This window comes from Mycteria americana, chromosome 5 (assembly GCF_035582795.1).
Source record: "Mycteria americana isolate JAX WOST 10 ecotype Jacksonville Zoo and Gardens chromosome 5, USCA_MyAme_1.0, whole genome shotgun sequence".
Taxonomy (NCBI): domain Eukaryota; kingdom Metazoa; phylum Chordata; class Aves; order Ciconiiformes; family Ciconiidae; genus Mycteria; species Mycteria americana.
The window spans coordinates 46,329,173-46,350,854 of NC_134369.1; the positions used below are offsets into that span (position 1 = coordinate 46,329,173).

The window sequence follows — 21,682 nt, forward strand, 5'->3', positions numbered from 1 at the left end:
AGGTTCCTGGAGTGTGTGGCAGATAACTTCCTGACACAGCTGGTGAGGGAGCCAACAAGGGAAGGTGCCCTGCTGGATGTCTTGTTCACAAACAGAGAAGGACTTGTGAGCCATGTGATGGTTGGAGGCCATCTTGGGCAGAGTGATCACGAAATGATAGAGGTTTTGATACTCAGAGAAGTGACCAGGGTGGTCAGCAGAACTGCCACCTTGGACTTCCGGAGGGCGGACTTTGGCCTGTTTAGGAGACTGGTTGATAGAGTCCCCTGGGAGGCAGCCCTAATGGGCAAAGGAGTCCAGCAAGGCTGGACATTCTTTAAGGAGGAAGTCCTAAAGGCGCAGGAGCAGGCTGTCCCCAGGTGCTGAAAGACTAGCTGGTGGGGAAGAAGACCGGCCTGGCTGAATAGAGAGCTCTGGCTAGAACTCAGGAAAAAGAGGAGAGTCTATGACCTCTGGAAGAAGGGGCAGGCAACTCAGGAGGACTACAAAGGTGTTGTGAGGTTGTGCAGGGAGAAAATTAGAAGGGCCAAAGCTGAGCTAGAGCTCAAGCTGGCTGCTGCTGTAAAAGACAACAAAAAACACTTCTTCAAATACATTAGCAGCAAAAGGAGAGCTAAGGAGAATCTCCAGCCCCTAGTAGATGGTGGAGGGAACACAGTGACCAAGGATGAGGAAAAGGCTGAAGTACTTAATGCCTTCTTTGCCTCAGTCTTTAATAGCAGGGCCAATTGTTCTCTGGGTACCCAGCCCCTGGAGTTGGAAGATAGGGATGGGGACCAGAATGGAGCCCCCATAATCCAGGGGGAAATGGTTAGTGACCTGCTACACCACTTAGACATTCACAAGTCTATGGGGCCTGATGAGATCCACCTGAGAGTACTGAAGGAGCTGGCAGATGTGCTCACCAAGCCCCTTTCCATCATTTACCAGCAGTCCTGGCTAACTGGGGAGGTCCCTGCTGACTGGAGATTAGCTAATGTGACACCCATCTTCAAGAAGGGCCGAAAGGAGGACCCAGGGAACTACAGGCCTGTCAGCCTGACCTCGGTGCCGGGGAAGCTGATGGAGCAGATCATCCTGAGTGCCATCACACAGCATGTAGAGAATAACCAAGGGATCAAGCCCAGCCAGCATGGGTTCAGGAAAGGCAGGTCCTGCTTGACCAACCTGATCTCCTTCTACGACAAGGTGACCCGCCTAGTAGATGAGGGAAAGGCTGTGGATGTTGTCTATCTAGACTTCAGTAAAGCCTTTGACACGGTCTCCCACAGCATTCTCCTGGAGAAACTGGCTGCTCATGGCTTGGACGGGTGTACTCTTTGCTGGGTAAAGAACTGGCTGGATGGCTGGGCCCAAAGAGTGGTGGTGAATGGAGTTTACTCCAGTTGGCGGCCGGTCACAAGCGGTGTTCCCCAGGGCTCTGTGCTGGGGCCAGTTCTGTTTAATATCTTTATCAATGATCTGGACGAAGGGATCGAGTGCACCCTCAGTAAGTTTGCAGATGACACCAAGTTGTGTGGGAGTGTTGATCTGCTTGAGGGTAGGAAGGCTCTACAGAGGGACCTGGACAGGCTGGATCGATGGGCTGAGGTCAATTGTATGAGGTTTAACAAGGCCAAGTACAAGGTCCTGCACTTGGGTCACAGCAACCCCATGTAACGCTACAGGCTTGGGGAAGAGTGGCTGGAAAGCTGCCCAGCAGAAAAGGACCTGGGGGTGTTGGTTGACAGCCGCCTGAATATGAGCCAGCAGTGTGCCCAGGTGGCCAAGAAAGCCAATGGCATCCTGGCTTGTATCAGGAATAGCGTGGCCAGCAGGACTAGGGAAGTGATCGTGCCCCTGTACTCGGCACTGGTGAGGCCGCACCTCAAATACTGTGTTCAGTTTTGGGCCCCCCACTACAAGAGAGACATTGAGGTGCTGGAGCGAGTCCAGGGAAGGGCAACGAAGCTGGTGAAGGATCTGGAGCAGAAGTCTTATGAGGAGCAGCTGAGGGAGCTGGGATTGTTTAGCCTGGAGAAAAGGAGGCTGAGGGGAGACCTTATTGCTCTCTACAACTACCTGAAAGGAGGTTGTAGAGAGGTGGGGGTTGGTCTTTTCTCCCAGGTAACAAGTGATAGGACAAGAGGAAATGGCCTCAAGTTGCACCAGGGGAGGTTTAGACTGGATATTAGGAAATTTTTCTTCACTGAAAGGGTTGTCAAGCATTATAACAGGCTGCCCAGGGAAGTGGTTGAGTCGCCATCCCTGGAGGTATTTAAAAGACGTTTGGATGAGGTGCTTAGGGACATGGTGTATTGGTGGACTTGGTAGTGTTAGATTTACGGTTGGACTCGATGATCTTAAAGGTCTTTTCCAACCTATACGATTCTGTGATTCTGTGATCTCCCAGTGAAGCTTTTTTGCCTAAATGACTGTGACCTAGATAGAGCTCCAGGAGCAGCATATGGTAATTATTGGCATTGCACGTAATACACAAGGCATAAAAAGTTTTCTCCTCCTTATTGTATTCTGCATTCTGGTTTGCTTTTCATGTATGGTAATGCTCACTTATGAATTGATATGAAAACTAAAAAGCATAGAAAAGCAAAAAGATAGCCAAGAAACTAGAAACACAACTATTCTTTTTCCATCTCAATAATCAACATTTAAAAAACCTCATCTGACCAAATTTTCCAGGTCACTGCATCATTTATACTCATATAAGCACAAATATTCAGAAAATAAAATAGAGACAGATAAAAAGATAAAAGAAGATAAAAGCATGAAGTTACTTAGCTTACAGAGAGAATATGGAACACCTTATTTTATTATTTTTATCAGGTCTCAAAAATCTATGAAAATTATTTTCGAGGCAGTATGGTATTTCCCAATTACATATAAAAGCATTACTGCAGATGATACATATAGTGAGCGAATTTAACTATAGCCCTCTTCATGTTATAGGATTTTGTTACAACATTAAAAATACATGTCATAAAACAGATTTAACACCTTTAGATGACCTCTAATCAGAAATATGTCATGCTATTCAAATTCCATCTGTCAAATGCTGTAGATACAGGTAAGTAAATATAAATGCCATTAAAGGCACAAGTTATCTTACTTGGAGAAGTTCGAGCATTTTATTTTTTGACAGCTCCTAATTTGGATATCTTCCAGTGTCAACAAAACCTGTTCAAGCAGAATCTTACCTTGTTTTCACTACATCAAGGGGATGCATCAGGCAAATTTCTACAAGACCTATAAAATAATAATAAAAAAAGGCCTAATAAACATTTGTACAAATAGTAGCTTAATTTTCATTTACTCTAATAGTTTTTGAAGTTTGAAAAGTAAGGTAAAAACCTAAACATATCATTGATGATACAGCACTTCTATACCTGATACATTAAACATACCCTTCTGTAGTATATTGGAACTGTCAGGGATTTTAGACAGTAAATGGTGCTAGTTGCTCATTATAGTGGGGAAAGTGAGGACTTAAGCTATGTGATCAATTTAATCATAGTTTTTGCTCAGTTTTCTGACTTAAGAACATATCAGGAATATTTGACTGGCATCATAAATAAATACATTAAGTCTTGCTGCAAGTAGTGAAGGAAGGCAGTTCAGGTTGGCACTGGCTTCTTTGTCACATAAGACTAATCCCTAAAGACACTGCTATTATGCAAGACAGCGCTGGGGGCTCAGACAAATTTGATGTTAAAATGACAGCTGATTCCTGAGCTGGCTGAGCTGCAGCCTGACAGGTTCTTCATCCTGTCCAGCTCTGTGCTGATGCTGACGTGTAGTCCTGGCTTTTCCCCTTCCTGCTCCACTGCTCATCATAAGCACTTAAATTCACGTGCTAGGGACTTTCCATGTCCAAGAATGGAGGGTGTGAATAGCAAGGGAGGAATGCCAAGAAAGAAGAGATCTGGAAGATCCTGAACGCACCTGCCACCACCAGCTTCAAAGTTCGTTTTGTTACTTTTTTCCACCCACCTGACACCTCATGAAAAGTCCACAAGTTTACCACCCACATTTTGCCAATGCTCCCCAGCATACGTCACTTGGGGAGAACTTTCAGAGCTTCTCTATATTTGCTTAAATTTTCTAGGCTTGTCTACTCCTCTGTCCATTTTGTGTATCACCCTCATTCCAAACAGCAAACATACAATAAAGAGATGTATTTATCAGGATCACAGTAAAAGTATATTTTTGAGATCTGTCAATGTGCAGAGATAATAAACACAACCACACAAATCTTAAAGGATTTTGAAATACTGAGAAAATATGTATCTGTATGTCCAAGATAATAGATTATCATGTTTTTGAACTTTCTGTGGCCTGGTTTATTAAGGCTCTTAAGCATCCACGGTCTCTTTTTACCCAGAATAATAAATTTAATGCTACAACATGCAAAAACAGTTTGTGAAGACAAGACTTACTATAAAGTTTGAATGCATTTATTTCATCTATTTATTACTATAGCAAAAATAATTACAAACCTTTTGTAATACAGAATATGTCTTTTGGTCATTTTGGCTAAACTTCTAAAAATCTTGATTCAGGAAAGCATTCTTATTCAAGTTAAAATATCTGCAAATTCCTTTCTTTATGCATACCATACAGTCTCACTGAAATTAAGCACATGCTTATGTTCCACTAGATGTTCTCCTTGTTCAGGTATCACTGTCTTAAGGTCCAGAACCTGTCCTCTTATTTTAATGGCACAGAATATGGCTGAGCTCAGGTGTCATTAAAACTAACAGTCTCTAATACCAAAAACAATTCATTACAAGCTAGGCTACTCAACTACTTTCTCTTTCTAAGCAAAGCAAAGAAATTACTCTAACACACAGTGAAAATCCCATTTTGAAATGTTCCACACACAAACTATTGAACTACTGGAATTTGCATTTTGGCCCTATTCTTTGGCAGACTTGATAGAGAGACTCTTGGTGGGCTTCATGCAGGAAGCAGGCTCTGCCTGGGTAGCGTACAGCGCAGTGTCAGAAACTTGAGTTCTTTTTTTTCATTATTGAATATAAATCTAAGGAAGGCTTAAAGTTTCAAATTTCAATTATTTTAGCACTAATAAGTTTAGTGTTTCAAGTAGAACAGGAAAACTGTGGGGTTTTTTAAGTTTATATAAGAAAGAATCAAATTCCAAAACATTATCTACTTTCTATTTCAAATTTATCCAAACTTTCTGAGTAATACAGGTACTTACCTAAGTAAGCCTTTTACACTGAACCAAAGCACTAGCAGAGGGAAAATTCTCATTCTAGTCAAAGGAGAATTAGCCAGTAAAAGCAACAGTTTTTAGCTCAGCCTATAATAAATACCTATATTTAAAAATAACCATTTCTTTTCTGCTTGATATGCTTTACATATCGAATACATACATTATTAATAATTGATATATATTTCTCTTAAGGAACAATAATCTATTCATATAACAACAAAGGACTGCAAAAGTTTTTGTACACAAACACAAGTAATTTTTGGAGTTAGTAACAGAAAGAGGGCATAAGCTGTAATGCTAACATTCTCAACTAAATGTATCTGAACAGAAGTTTACATGAAAGTTTATGAAGATGTTAAAATGTTTAAACTGAATTCCTGACATAAAATACTTGCTGAGAATTCTAATTTAACAGATACAATTTTCCTACTTGTCTATCATTCCACTCTAATATATGAAGCTCGCAAAACATACAACTGGCCAGGTAACCCCTTACATCCAGCTTCCTGACATTGTGTTTGAATGACAGTATCAAGTTAATATTTATGACCATTGTTTTGTCGTATTTTCTTTCCACTCCATGCAACATTATTTTGTTTTTCAGTTCTGGATAACAGGAAGACAACATAGGCGATATCAGCCAAAGAATATTAATATTAGTAGTAAGAAGAATCATTCAAAATCATGCAATGTAATATTTGTTGTATTTTTTCTAGAAAGCAAAAGCTATCATTATTTCTGAACAGGTATATTTATTGCTATAATTATTGCCCAGAAATGACTTCTATTTTACTAAAATAAGGCCAAATCACATGTCACATCAGGGAACACAGACTATAAGTTTTCTATCCTGATTCTGTCCCAAAACCTATAAACTACTCCAACAGCTGCCAACAGGTGCTTTGCAAGTGGAGCTGCAGTCGAGTGTTTCAGTGCTGGCAGGGGGCGTAGCCTATGAGTTTTTTCCTTTCCAACCACCCTCCTTTTCCAACTTCTCCTCCCCACTCCCCCCCGCCTCCGTTTTTGATCTTCTATTCCATCTCTTTTTGGCAGATAGAGCCTACAGTAGGGGGCCAAGCATGGGGCCAGGGGTTATTCACCCTATTCTGTTTTTGCAGCATTAATGTCCATTTTGGGAGAAAACTGTACAGTGCCAGAATTTGGCTCTATTTTCTTGGTCCTCATAGGATAATTTTTAATTCAGGCATTTTTCCAGCAACTGAATCAGATGAATTCCAAGGTCCTTGGCAAGACCTCTGTTTTGATAACTTCAGGATTCTATTGGTTATCTGGCTTTCTCAGTCTTTTCTTTGTCTCATCATTTAATTACGCACTAGGTTTTAAACAGTGCATAATTACTTGATTTCACCAGACAGAACTCTTCAAAAGATGCTGGGATTATAACACAGCTCTCTGAAGAGCACCAAAGGAGCACACACTGTGCAAGACACTAATGGAACAGCAAACACGAGCTACATTTTTCCATTTACTATAGTAGTCATGCAAATCATTGCAACATCCTACTTGATAGCCTGCCCAAGAAAGTGTGGTGGCTCTGCTAAGTTACAAGCACTCTGAGATGTGCTCAATAAAATAAAATATATTGCTCTCTCTGTAGTTAATGTTCATCAGCTTTGTGACAAATTCAATTAGCACTATGAAAATCTAATTTGCTGAACAGCTATATCAGAGTGCAATATATTTTAACTTGTCACACCGTAAAGACTACTGTTTACAAACTTTATTTTCATGATAAAGCAGTTAACATAGCTACACATAGATTGTCCAAAAACATATTCTAATCGTCCCATTGGGTCTCCTTGGTGATGTCACATGCGAACTAACCCAGAGTGATTTATGATGGCCTAATTATGTTCAAAACAACTCAGATCCAACTAGCTGAACAAGAGCCCAAAGGAAATATAGGAAAGAACAATTACTAGGTCAGTCCAACATTTGTTGTCTTCTGGGTGGGAAAACATTCCTTGTGAACACTGGATACTAGCCATAAAACAAGACATAATCAAAATCTGTGTGTTGACGAAATAACCAGCTGTCATCATTGACATCCTCTGAGTGTACACAAGTGGAATATCAACAACCGAGAAGGGAGTCCAGAATTCTATTATGTAAAACATTCTGCTCATTTACTGAGCCCATGGAGGGAATAAAATGACAGAAAATACTGACCCCCAAACCGACCCTCCTCAGTAGAGCATTTTCCCTTGTCCAACTAATATCTTCTGTTTTTAAATTGTTTCCCATTATGGATTACATTACATTACCCTCTACAAGATTCACACTTAAAATTTCAAACTGGCAATCTTCATATGCATCTCTTCAGTGCAAACATTTTGGTGACTGGTGGGTATTTGGAATTCCTTTGTTTTTTGTTCCTCTATTCCATCACACACACAAATCTTATACCAATAATCATACAACATGGCCTGAGAATACTATGACTCTGTTTAAAATGTGCTCTAATTATCCATCTGGCAAAAAGTGAAAGTTTGAGATTTCAGCAGCACAGGATTATAGCTCTCCTCATCTCCCCAGGTGTTTCCATACTTCGTCTATTCACTGAATAGGGAGAAAAAGAATGAAATCTAGCTAACAGTACTTGCGAAATAGCACAGATAAAAATAGAATCATTGTGGCTTTGGTCCTCCTTAGGAGACAAATTCTTGCCTTCAGCTCTTCTTCAACCCTCAAAGCTATGAACTGAAAAGTATGAAGTGCCTGTGACACACACTGATTTGTCTTTCAAAGAAACCTGAGTAGCTCACCCTCTACATGTTTTCTGCATAATACACCCTGAACACAGATTCCAACACAGATTCAAGAGATGTAGAGCATGATCCATGTGTTAGCTCAGACAACCCCCTGCAGCGTAGAAGTCATTATGCACCCTCCTCCCCTTGTGTTACTCATTTCCCTGGAATAACACAGTCACTGGAGAAACACAACAGAAAGGAGACTGGTCATAGAAAATGTGGCAATAAACACATCAGGCACTGTATATTGTATAGCTGGAACAGTTGGTATTTCTTTTGGCTTTTACATAGATATAGTTACAACGTAAGAAATGATCATAAATATTTTATGCGTACTATGCATTTCCTTCTGAAATTATGTGTCTGACAGAAAGAATCTTGTGTTGATCTTTGTATCGTAATAAAAACAATGACAAATTCCTCTTAAATCTCCTTGTCTGTTGGCTAAAACACTTTATTTGACAAGATGAAGCACGGAACCTCTTCCTGATTGTAACAGCATTATTTGAAGATTAATCATTGCCTGGAAAAAAGTATCCCTGCAGTCAATTCTACATAGGCTTATTTCTATTAGCCTGCTGTCCCACTCCATCTTCACAGACACATAAAGCTTTTACCTGCTCTGTAAGGGTACACCTCCCTCAGAAAAGGCCACAAAATGCTAGGTTCACTGGGATATGTGTGGCAGCCAAGGCCCAGTCCTCTCCTAGGGAGGCAGTCACACATTGTGCCTGTCTCAATTGTCATATGTGTCAAGTAGGCTCCAAGGAAAACTATACAGCAGTATGCATGGACTATGCTGGAAAAGATCTACATATTAGCCTTCACTTAAGAAAGTGACACTTATTTTAACTCTTGCCCAGGATTCTATTTAGCGATGTGGTATGGGATTAACTAATGGTACCCTGGAGCTCCTCACAAACATTAATTAACCTTTTAGGTAATGAGCCAAATCAATGCTTTCCTTAGAAAATGCGGAGAAATGGAAAATTACTCCAAAAAGTACTCCATAATGGCAATGCTGCATTCATGAGTCATTCTTCCTTAGAGACCTTGTCTACACTGAGAAAATATACTAGAAAACATGTTAATTAAACAAGATGTTGAATATGATTTTTCCCTTGGTGTGGACAAGGATGTCTGTGTTTAAAAATGTGTTAGCTGATCACAATTAATCCCAGGAGGAGCTCTTGGTTTACCATCTTACCTAATGCATTTTAGAAGGCTTTTGCATGCCTACAGGAGGAGCTGGGTCATGCTCAACATCTTGTTAGGTAACAGTGTTCCTTAATAGATGCAACCTGTCAGTGTAGCATTGCTATCTGAAAACTGAGGAATAACAGGGTTGGGAACAGGGATTATCTGGCTTTCAAAAAACCCCAGGACTTCAGCACACATGGAAATTTCTGATGTTTGGCCTGTAGCATTTCAGCTGAAAGTGATCAGTGTTCTTGGAGCTCTCTTCATGAATGCAATTCAGCCTGCGTTGAATTCATAAAGGCTCCTTGATTGTATAGCAAACTAGCATTTTAACTTCAAGGTTTCCAGTAAACGTTACTCAAGTGCTGGAGAATCACATCCTAGATGTGTGGAAGACAGGAGCTGGAAATGGGTGTTTCGGGCAGCATGTCATCTAGACTGGCTGTTGCTCAGCTGTAAATCCCCTTCAGCTTCACAAGTCCCAATCCAGGGACCTAGAAATGTGCTTATGCTCAATACTCACATCAGACAGTTCAAACTGCTCATCTTTGGTGCTGACAATGCTTACCTAGTATCTGCATGGTTTCACCGCTCCCTGCCCAGCTAAAGAAAGCATTATTACTACCAGATGGTAAACTGTTCAGTTCTATTGCAAATACAAGAGAAAAGTAATTATATTCTATTATTTTTGCTGAGCTTGAAAACTGGGTTACAGCAGTTAAGTGAATAAAAACAGAAAATGGTATGGATCTTCTTAAATAGTCATGCCATGAATACAAGATACTCAAACCTAAGTTGTGATTATATCTGGGCACACATGCATGAACCTTTATATGCGTTTATAGCCTTTGAAAGGGCAAATTGCACCTCGTGATAGTACATGCATGTACAAGTATTGAGAGTTTATTGTAGTAATAAACCAACATTTGCAATGCGGCATTTGTCAATAAGGAACGTATTGTGAAGGTCTTAATGTTTGTCTTGATGCCCCAGGTACTTTGTTAAAAAAATGAAAAAATAAAGGTTGTTAAAAAACCTAAGATTATTCTTATATTTTAGTTCCCTTTTTGACTTATTTTTATTGGATCTTTAAATTGAAGATAAATGGTCCTATCAAGCTACTGTATTTCCGTTTCACAGTAGTTCTAGCATAGTATGGGTTGTTTTTTTTTTTTTTTCAATCTAACACACAGTCAAGCTGATACATGTAGATTCAATGTGAGTGGAACAGGTGTAAGTATGGTAGCCAAAACTATAGGTCCTCAATTCACAATATGTACCTGTCTTATATTTAGCAGAATTCTGTAATAAGGTACCAATGTATTTCTTGGCTCTGGGTAAAAAATATCTAGCTTTAATGTTTAAAGTATGTATGCAAACTACTCTAAATTTAGCACAAATTCATTCATTGTTTGCTTTTCACCATGTTTTTGGCACAATGAGCCAAATCAGTATATTATGCTCATGCTGCCAGCAATAACCACATCTTTATACTTACTGTTGCCTAGAATACAGCTCAGTGAATCTTTTAATGTGCTTCAATTAAACTGCTCAATGCTCATTTACGTTCTCTGAGTATTGTTTGCTGAGTAAAAACAAAGGCCATCTTCCAGGTTAATTTGAATTTTTTATTTGCTGCTTATTTTAAAATGAAAAAATTAAGTGCTTGGTTCATAGACCTACTAACTTGATTAACCTCATGTCTATGACTTGACTGCAGAAATACTTATATACCTGCCTTTAGGCAAATCTATGACAATTTGGAGGATCAAGTTAGTTTTAAATTATGTACAGTTCAATACATATATAGTAAGACTATGAAGAAATGTCAAGTCACCGAGGAAAAATCAGTGTTTAGTCACAGAGGATCTTCTACTACATGTACATCTCTTTGGAAAAAAGGTTCTTCCAGACTCCAACAGCATACAGCACTTTCACAGGCAAGCAATTCCAACTGCACTATGCACATAGAGTCTTTTTGAGGTAAAATGCCATGTAGAAATGTTCTTTGTATGGTAAGACCTATGAAATTTGCATTTATGTCAAATGGCAGTCAAAAAGGCATTTATAGTCAAAAAGGCAGTCGACACGACCATTTTAAAATTCCAGACTTTTCACACCTTTTCTTGATTTTAAAATACCAAAGCTGTTCCAGTGGAGCTGAATACCATGGAGAGTTTGATTAAGCAGTGAAACAATGCAACATTTAGGTACCGACACAAAAGATAATGGAGCAAAACACAGCACACAAAATTAAAAAAAGCAAATATTTTCTCTACGTTCTTAAATATTATTGAGGCAATATGGCACGTATCTCCAGAATTTACCATTTAGAATGTTCCAGGAATTTGCTTCACCTTAATTTTCATTCAAATTATAATAATAATTAAAAAATTAAGATATCAAACAATTCTCAAAAAATATACTGGTTGGACTTGCAAATATTTCTGGGCAAAGTCACTTTTTCCAAAATGACTAGCAATAAAGAGTTGTTTATATAGCTAACTGATTTTTTTTTCTTTACTTAGTCTTTCTACATCCTTGACTGATGTTGCATTGACATTAAAATTTGGACTTATAAAATAAACACTTGCAATTTACAAACTTAAGTATCTGAGTCTCTAGACACAAGTGAAAGGCTATATATTGTGTAAATTCTCCATAAATTCTTCAGCAGGTATTACGTGCTATTATGTCACTCACATATGACATATTCTTTCTATCATGTGTGTCTGAAAAGGAAGTTTTTTAAAACATGATTGAAGGGACCACTGAGGTCAGCACTGGGTTACACGATGTTTGTGCCACTACAGCTTTAGATATTTCAATGCATATTGAATCAATATTCCTGCAATGAAAATGTGTAACCTATATTTTCTTTGCTGTTATAGTAAAATGCTTCTCAATAAACTTGTTTTCATAAGAAGTTTGCCCATTCATATGTCCCAGAGCTGTTGTAATCTTCATTGCTAATGCTGATCTAAGAGCATGGACATTATTCTATTTCTTGACACATTTAAAGTTCTCTAATGAATAAAGCAAACAGCTTATGGCTGCTTGGACTGTCACTCGATTGCCCCGGAGGGCTTTAATGTCTTTAAAATAGGCCTCCTAGTTTGTATTTAACTACCTTGTCCACAGAGGTCTGAGGGGTAGAGCAGATCAAAGATGTGCTGGAAACATAAAAAGCAGCTGTCCTTCATTTACCTTTTAATTAGCTACATCTGACCAGATTCTTTACGGCCTCTTTGTCACACGTTCAACAGTCTATAAGCCTTCTGACCAGTCCTTAAGGACTGTACCGTTACAAGAGTTTCAACAAAATGCAAATTTAAAATATTAAATACAGGACTTCAAAAAAATCTTTGGTCTCACTATGGAAATACTATCTGAGGCAATAGTAAGGAAATACTACCTTAAGGACTGTACTGTTACAAGAGTTTCAACAAAATGCAAATTTAAAATATTAAATACAGGACTTCAAAAAAATCTTTGGTCTCACTATGGAAATACTACCTGAGGCAATATTATTTTGGTTTTATCTGCAAAAGCTACAAATTGCTCAGTATTTGTTGAGTCAAAATGGAATGGTTACTGAGCTTAGATTTAGTTATTTATGGTTCTTTGTGTACTAGTCAACATTGCAATGAGTAAATATCACACAACAAGGAATCCTAAAGAAAGCTGAAAGGCAAGCAAGCACCTCTTTGGCTAGCACAGTATGCTGCACTTCCAGGAGCTGTGGCACTCTTTATAAAGAAAGTCACATACCTGCCCTCCCCAGTACCCTTTTTTTTACATAGATCCCATTACTTAGAGACCTCTTTACTTAGCACAGAATGCACACCAATTTCCAGTAGGATTTTGACTAAGGAGAAAGTTCTGTCATTGCTGCAGGATCAATAAGCAGTCCTTGTATGCTACAGCCCAGTAGTCAGGGCTGCACTAAATGCTTGTATCATCAAACTAAGGCCCTTATGGAACAAAAAAGCTGTTTAACACAGCAGCTAGAGTGTACGCTAAATGACTCCAGTTAGCGGTGCTTGATCACACAGAGCATTATATAAAGCCACTGAGGTGGATGGAGAGCATCTCTTCAAATTCTCTGGGTTTTGAGTTAAATCATTTCGCAAAGGACTAGCTGACAGCAGGAAAAACTATATAAAAGAGATACATATACAAAGCAGAAAGTTTTTGAAAGTTGATTCTGTAGTCTAAACTATCCCTTGATCTCTTTCTGTGTATGTAATAGCAATTTGTAACCTCCATATTCTTTTCCAAAATGTCAACCCTTTAGTCTTCCCTAACAAAGTTGTAATTAATCACATCTCCAAACAAGTTAGCACGCCTTCAAAGACAGTAGTGGTGGGGTACATAAACAGTCAAGCAGCCTGCCTCAATATGTGTACAGTAGCTAGCAAGCAGGTGTGGCTAGAAGCCAAACTTTATTCTTCAAGGAAGTCTATACTATGAGCAGTATGCAGAAGTAACTTCCTCCCAAACTATGAACCTTGAGGGATTATTGCTATACGTCAACTTTACTCTTCACAAAGTTCTTTTGTAGTATCATACAGAGTATTTGACCCAAACTGTATAGTTGAAAGCTAGACTTATTCATCACTTATTTCAAGAGGCATGCATCTTTCATTTAAGAGATTCGATTTAAAACAGGAGTCAAATCTACTTCCATATATAACAAAATAAAATTAAGGGGATTTAAAAACCAATTCAACATACTTACTTTTGTCACATACTTCCACAAGTTAAGAATTGAATAGTTATTAACAAGACATGGATTTTTTCCATCTTTTGTACCATCAATATAAACACATATTGAAGTATCTAGGCATATGAATAATGAAACGACAGTACCAGTTCTAGCTCAGGTGAAGAAAGCAAATAGAAATGGGCATATTAATGCTGAATATGTAATATAGATAATGGTAATTTTCTATGTATTACTCCATATTACACTGAAAATATGTCATCTTTGACTAGGACAATCCTGAGGCCTAAAATTTTCAGACTAGAACTCTGTACAGAAAGAATTAAAAAGGTCAAAGAAAAGCTTGCCCAAAGACAACCCTAACAGCAGGAATGAAAGTGTTCCTAAAAGATTACCATTACAAAGCATTTATATAATGTAGAGTAAAATCTTATTTTTGTTCTGAATCAATGAACATAAATCATTCTTCTGGGTAAAATTACACTAAACAGTTAAATAAAAACACATAAAAATTTTGTCAAAAAATATACATGCAAGACATGGAACAACTAGTGTTTGAGACCCTTAGAGCTGCCTGCTTTGGAACAGCTGCTGAACTCAACAATGTTATGACAAAATAGAAGTGCAAAAAATGTATTGTGAAGTCTCTTACTCTGGGGTGAACCATCCAGTCACAAAGTGACCAGCCATCCTAGGGTGAGCCTCTCCCTCATTTTCCTCACTAAATTTCAACGGCTTCAATTTCATGCTTGTCTGAGCAGAAACATTTCAGAAATATCAAAGAATAATAATTCCCATTTGCATCTTTTGTTCATGATCTATGAGAAATATTTTATACAAAATATACCCAAGAATAAAGTGTATATGCTGTAAAACACTACTTATGATTATGAATTTATGTTTCAAATCAGTGATGTTAGCCCACAGGTAGTACATGGAAATACATGAAACTTGGCAAAAATAATAGCTAATTTGCCATCAGGGGAAAGCTCAGTATTGGATGGCCATTGCCTGACCACAGTGTGTGGCCACTGACCACAAACAAAAGCAAAAATTTCAGAATTAGCTTATAATGAGAAGTAAGATTGCACAATTGCTGTACCTTAGCATATCAAATTGTGTCCATTTTAGTTTTGCAAAATGGCTTTCTAGCACTGTCTTTGCTAACCTGTATATGAATGACTTTTCTGAAAAAGTTGTGGTTCCCATCAAGATAGCTGGAACAGTTTTTTTCCAGCTTCTCCACTAGCTGCTGCAAAGTAAACCGAACAATCCCTGATTTTTCCATTGGGTGTGAAACAACTCCATGGCCGATAAGGCTTTATAAAATTTTTATGAAAACCTAAACTATCTTTAGTTCCTTGCCTAGTAAAAACATATTTATAATACAATCCAAAAGTATAGGTAAACTACTGTTGTACAAATGTCGTAAGTTAATTCCAGAAGGCTGCTGAAAAATTTTCTTAAAACAGGCTCCTTCTACTGTTTAACAATGAATACTACTTAAAAGCATATTTAAGACAATGTTTTTTTCCATTTCAATTGCTATAATTTAGACTCAAATTACATTTTCTTCATTCCTCTTAATCTTTAATATCGAAGATTACATTTAATGGGATTTTTCCACTTTACTGGGAAAAACAGTGACAAAAATATCAAGTATAACTGTACCAAAACCAGTTACACAATAGAAAACCTTCACCTTTTACCGAATCAAAATTAGCTATTTCACAAATGTGGCTCCTTGTAGTAAATATTTCACTCAATTAAAAAACCCCAAACGTTAAGGCTGTAGAAGTTTAGATTTTCATCCAGTGTTTTAATATTCCTGAGATTTTCAAATACATTGTTTGTTGGTTATTTTGCCTCTACCAGTAGTTATAACAATACACAATGACAAAAGAATACATTACTGTCAAAATTAGGTCGATCTAGTGCCATTTTAAGATTTGGGTTTTCATTAATAATTTTGTACTTACCATTTGCAGGCAGTGCTCATCAATTTCATAGTACTTTGCACAGGTAACTAGAAATTGAATAATTTTGCAGTACAAAAAAACATATCTCAGCTTTGATTTGTTGCTGTCCAAAATTTTTTTCTACTTTTTTTTTCTACAATGGAGACAGGATCAAATTCCAAATGATGTCTCAAGAAGAATATACTCAACCTCTGTGTATCAAAGCAAAGTAGTATTGCGGTAGGCATAGTTCTGCAGAGAGATCTAAAACTATATGCATCTTTCTTTTTCTTCTCCAATGTCCCACCAATATTAATGACACTTACTATAGTATTACAATACCGATATTAATCCCAATTACAACATGAGGCCTAAACCAAGTGCTTTGCATAAAAAGATATTCAGGACCCAATTCTCTGCTTATTAAAATGGAAGCAGCTTCCTAGCATTTCAGAGAAGTTTGCTAATGTATACTAGTAAGGAACTGGACTCTTGGTGCCAAGGCTACTAAAATACAATGACTGATTATCAAGTATCTGTGGATAGAATAAATAAAGAGATAAAGTATTTTCTTGAATGTGACCGGTGTACACAATGCTGTCAAATATTCTAGCGTCTTCTACTGCATGCATTTTTTTGTTGAATTCTATGTTGTGGCAACAGGTGATGACAGCACCACTATTTTGTGTTATTTTAGCAGTCACTGGTCTTCCCAGTATTTTTCACCACTCCCATTTGCTGGCAGTATATCATGGCAAAGTTTCAAGAGAAATCTACTATGAAGCTGTGTGTTAACTGGGAAATGTCAACATGCAAAGCCACGTCTAGAATTAACCTGCCTTTAACATTTTCATGCACCCACACCCTTTCTTCTTTCCAAAACTTAATTACATCAGCAGCTTGCCAGCATTAAAAAAAAAAAACCAAAACAAACACCAAAGAAGGAAAAGTTGGGGAAAAGGTGTAGCTGTGTTTAACACAAAGATAGAGCAATAATCCTCCAACAGAGGCACAGAGGCTGGTAACGCTGAACTTGCCAAGAGGCAAATGTCTTAAAAACATAAACACCACCAGCTGAGAAGGAATAACTTTCCACTGAAAGTATGAGGACTTACCACCACCAATAGTATTGATAGATATTTTCAACTTCTTCCTTTGAGAAAATATCCGATTTTTATTGGTTGGGTAGCAAATGCCCTTGTTCTGGTATGCTGAAAGTAATTATGGATTCCTAAGGATCCTTTCTTAGAGAAGATACATTTCCTCCGCTAAGTTTTATAAAACAAGATTTTTTTTTTCAGAACAAAATGAATCCACAAAACAAGTGAGGATTCTATAATCCCCTTGTTTATTTCTTTAATACAAGCTCTAATTACTGACAGGTGGTCAGTTACATGTCAAGGAAAAAAGGATAACTGTAAGTCTCAATATAGCCACTGCACAGTGGGCCACACTACTGTTGATGCTAATAGGGAAGCTCTATATCCTTAGTCATATCCATCCGTTCCCTGCAAAAATGTGTATCGGAGCCAGGTCATGTAATGCAATCAGCATCTGAAAAGTATTCACAGATCCAAGTTTTTGGCATGTAAACAGTGGATATCCTGCAGTGCAAAGTCAACCCTTCATTGTTCAAATCTCTTCGGTCTCCACATCATCTTGAGCTAGACAATACAATCCATCCTCTTCACATAATCATTAAAAAACCCCAGGAAAATTAGAGTTCCTGTATACTGGAAAGTTCAAGTATTGTCCTCTTCTCAAGCTGTGAAAGTTAGGAACAGGTAGACCTGTGAAATTTGTTTGCGAAATCCGCAAACACTCAGAACCAGCTTGAGTGTTTGCAGGACACCAATGATGATATATGCTTCTTCTACACTATGACATCAAAGAAGCAAATATTGTCTGCAAAGTTCCTAAAGATACTGTATATGCATTTTACATTATTATTAGAGGACTGTGACTAAAGACTCAACTAATCCCTTTTTGCTACCTTGTTATGTCTATATTTGCAATTAATTAAGCACAACAGAAATGGGTAACAAGATTAAAGCAATTACTGCCGAGGCCTCAAAACACCTACACTACATACAGTCTTACTTAAAACCAGATTTTGCCTTATCCTTTGGTTTGGTTTGGACTCCTTTTCCTTGTTAGGGTTTGGAGAGTGCTTGGTGAACTGTCAGCAGAGCAGCCAGCTTCATTCCCTTCAAAGGAACCTAGTACATCTTCACCATACTGCATGGTGGATGGAACCACACTTCTGCTCCAAAGTAAAAAGCCAACGTAGACACAGCCTGGTATAGACTTCATGTTGACACAAGCCTCCTGTTGCCCTCTAGAGCTAGACAGATTACCTGGTTAAGTATCTGTATAGCTTTTCAAGCATTCTTCTGGATGCTCAAGGATATGAGAAACAGGGAAAACAAGCTGGAACAGAAAGAGAACTTAAGAAGACTGAGAGTCAATAAAATATCACAAGACACATCAGAAGTTTGTGAAGACACACTTTTGTATGTCTTCAAAGATTATAATTAAACTATAAAGTTGGTTGAAGTAAGATTTATCTGCAGGTCAGATAAATGGAGGGCATCAATACGAGAATGTGAGATCCATAAAGGGAACTCAAGAAACTTTAAGAACTATATCAAAAGTGCATTTTTTGGTGTTATTTGCTTTCTAGGATCTAAGTACCAATCTTTTTCTGAAGCTCAAAGATAAGAGTGAAAGCATCTGTGTGCATGTCAGGATGATGGCTAATATAAATATTCTCTAAGATAGTTTACAATAGATACACAGAATATAGTGTAGCATAAAAGAAATACGAAACTTTCAGGGCAAAATGCTAGACTAGAAGAGCAGAATGAAGGACAGAACACAGTAAGTTTATTTTCTGCACTCTTCTCCCCACATAAATCTTTTAAGTAGACTATCAGTGGAGTTTATTAAGATTTTCAGCCAAAAATTGTGGTGAAAAGTTCAATATTAAAAAAAACTTTGAAAATTTATAGTGTCACCTAATTTTTAATAACTGAGAAAAGGCAAAAATATCTGAAGTGTTTGTCACATTACATTTCAGTACTTTAAAAATGAAACATTTTCGAAATCCCTTCACTGCGAACATTTTAAATGACATGAAAGTTTTTTTCACTGTTTTGGTTCACTGAAAATGTAGGGAAAAGGTTTTTTTGTGAAACAAAGAAAAATACATTTATTTATTTTCCCAAACTGCCACTGAACATACCTGCTCTGCTCTAGAGCTAATTCTCTGCTGTGATATGAAAGAAAAAGCAGCAATCTGGCTTTTGAGCTACTGTGCAGCTCACCTACCAGTGTTACACCACATCACTGGCAGTAGGACAGCACTGTGGATTCAGGATGGGCTGCTGTGTGATACTAATGTCTGATTAGAGCCTAGATGAATTCCATAATGCAGTGGAGTTTTGCTGTGTCAGGAAACCACTGTTATCTTCTATTTCTGAAATTTTCTGAGAGTTCCTTGTTTTCATACTTCTCCACACCTTCTGGCACTCAACCAAATAAATCATTGGCAGTACGCAGATTTGGAAGTCCAAAGACTGGCAACCCTTTACATGGAATGGGGGAAGGAAAAGCTAATTTATCTCAGTAAGAGGTTGTAGTAGGAGGAAGGCATGTGAAAGCCCTGGGACTGGAAGAAAGAAAATGGAATTCAGTAACGTCACGTAGTGTTTCTATATGAAGTTACACAGAATGTCTTACACAGAAACCAGTGGTCCAGATTTGGTCAAAAGTCACACATAAAGCTGAATATAGTGAACTGGGGCAAACACCGACACTTAGGCTGAAGAGAGTCTCCCAGGGTCTACTTCATATTCAGCTACGTGGAAAAAAGGAGCTTTCTGCTGATGAAGACAGTGTCAGGGCAGCAGCCTTAGAAATCACCTTAACTCAAATAGACGTTTGTTCATTGCCTGTCCTTCAGCACAGATGTGAACCTGCAACACTGGAAATTTAGTCTGGAACACAGAGCATTCTTATTTCAACTACTGATGACAACTATTAGCAATATAAATTTTAAGTTCTTATGCTCTTTTCTTGAATGTGTGCTTTTTTTATTATGGATGAAATCATAGCATAATTTAGTTTGGAAGGGACCTCCAGAGATTATTTAGTCTGACATTAGAAAACCCTGGTCTGCTCCCCCCAGCTTGGTGCTATCCACGACCTTGCTGAGAATGGCCTCCATCCCATCATCCAGTTTGCTAATGAAGCCAATAAACACTACTGCTCCCAGTATTGATCCCCAAGCAACACCACTGGTTACTGACTGCCAGCTGGACTTTGCATCACTGATCACAACTCCTCAAGCCCAACAGTCCAGCCAATTTTCCACCTACCTTATTGACCACTTATCCAGCTCATACCTCACCAATATGGTGACGAGTCTACAGGACGCTGTGTTAAACGCCTTACGAAAGTCGAGGTATACAACATCCACTGCCCTCCCCTTGTCTCCAGAGCAAGGCATCTCATTATAGGATGATTAATTAATGTAAACATTGTGAGACCAAAGACTTAGACAAGGGTTATGTAAACTACTTTGAGAACAGCCGCAATCCTGTTATTAGTGGGAATAGTCTTACTTTTACTTGCTTAAATAAAATCAGGCCTTTAATATGTGTTTGCTACTATTCTTACTTTATATGTGATTTTGTTTCTAAAAGTTAGATATTATTTAAACTACTCTTTAAAATCAACTACAGTGTCATTTAGTGAAATGTAATTAATGTAATTTTGGGATACACTAGGCCCTATTTTACTTTTATCAACCTTAATGTCAAAACTCACTTTAAAAAAATGCTTTTAACAGCCTCACTGTAACAGAGCAAATCTTACATTTTAATTAGGGCAAACACATAATTTAAAGCTATGAGTCCCTTTTGGTTTTAGTTCCCAAATTCCTCCTTTCAGTGCATGCAATCTATGTTCAGCATTCTTGAGCCTTCATTTTTGTCTGTATCTGGCATGACAGATCCGGGTAAAGAGAAACATCAAGTTACAAAACGCATGAAAATCCCACAAGACTTGAAAAACCTGGAAATGCTAGTTGCAAACCTTGGTATTAGCAGCCAGAGAGAACACTCAGTTTCAAATATCTAATTGTTTTGATATTCCTTATATTCCACACTCGGAACTTAATGCTGCAGATACTGTAAGTAACAATACATTTAATTTGCAGGTTACACATTCCCATCTTGGATAACCTATTAGTATAAAATTGGTCTGTTCATTCAGAGTTAATTCTGAGAATTCATTCTTGCAGAAAACATAAAAGTCCTTTAGAAGAAGACCACCTCCAGGAGCCCTGCACTCTGGAACCATTCCAGTAGGAAAGCCTGTGAGAAAGCAGTCCTGCACTACTGAGTTGCAGGAGAGCGTTGAAACTTGATACTTAAGACTGGGGAGGATATCATCTGTGTAGCTAATTACCACCATTTTTATGGTATATGCATAGGTACATGAATAAACACTGTGTATACGTTGCAGGGTCATTAATTTATAAATGGTTAGATTGCAATTTTTATTTGGTTTCCTACTATGAGACCCAATGAAGAAAACTTCACTGTTTTCCTCAAAAAAAAAAAAAAGGCTGGTGCCTCTGCACCTGACTATTTATAATCATTGTACAAGCCTCTACTGGAAAGCACCCCATTTCTGACTTAAAATGTAGGGAAAAAAATAGGGTTTTTCTGTGAAATGGAAAATTGTAATGAGGAAAGTGACACAGCTTTCTGAACTATTACAGTTT

General features: G+C 37.9%; 1 protein-coding gene across 3 annotated transcripts in view; it reads right to left on the bottom strand.

Moving 5' to 3' along the window:
* SLC25A21 (solute carrier family 25 member 21) overlaps nucleotides 1-21,682 on the bottom strand; it is a 272,008-nt gene that overhangs the window by 116,325 nt on the left and 134,001 nt on the right. For all 3 annotated transcript variants that reach the window (XM_075503179.1, XM_075503180.1, XM_075503178.1), the window contains one exon: nucleotides 3,195-3,243. In XM_075503179.1, coding sequence (XP_075359294.1) covers nucleotides 3,195-3,243 — 49 coding nt within the window. The remainder of the gene's footprint in view (nucleotides 1-3,194; nucleotides 3,244-21,682) is intronic.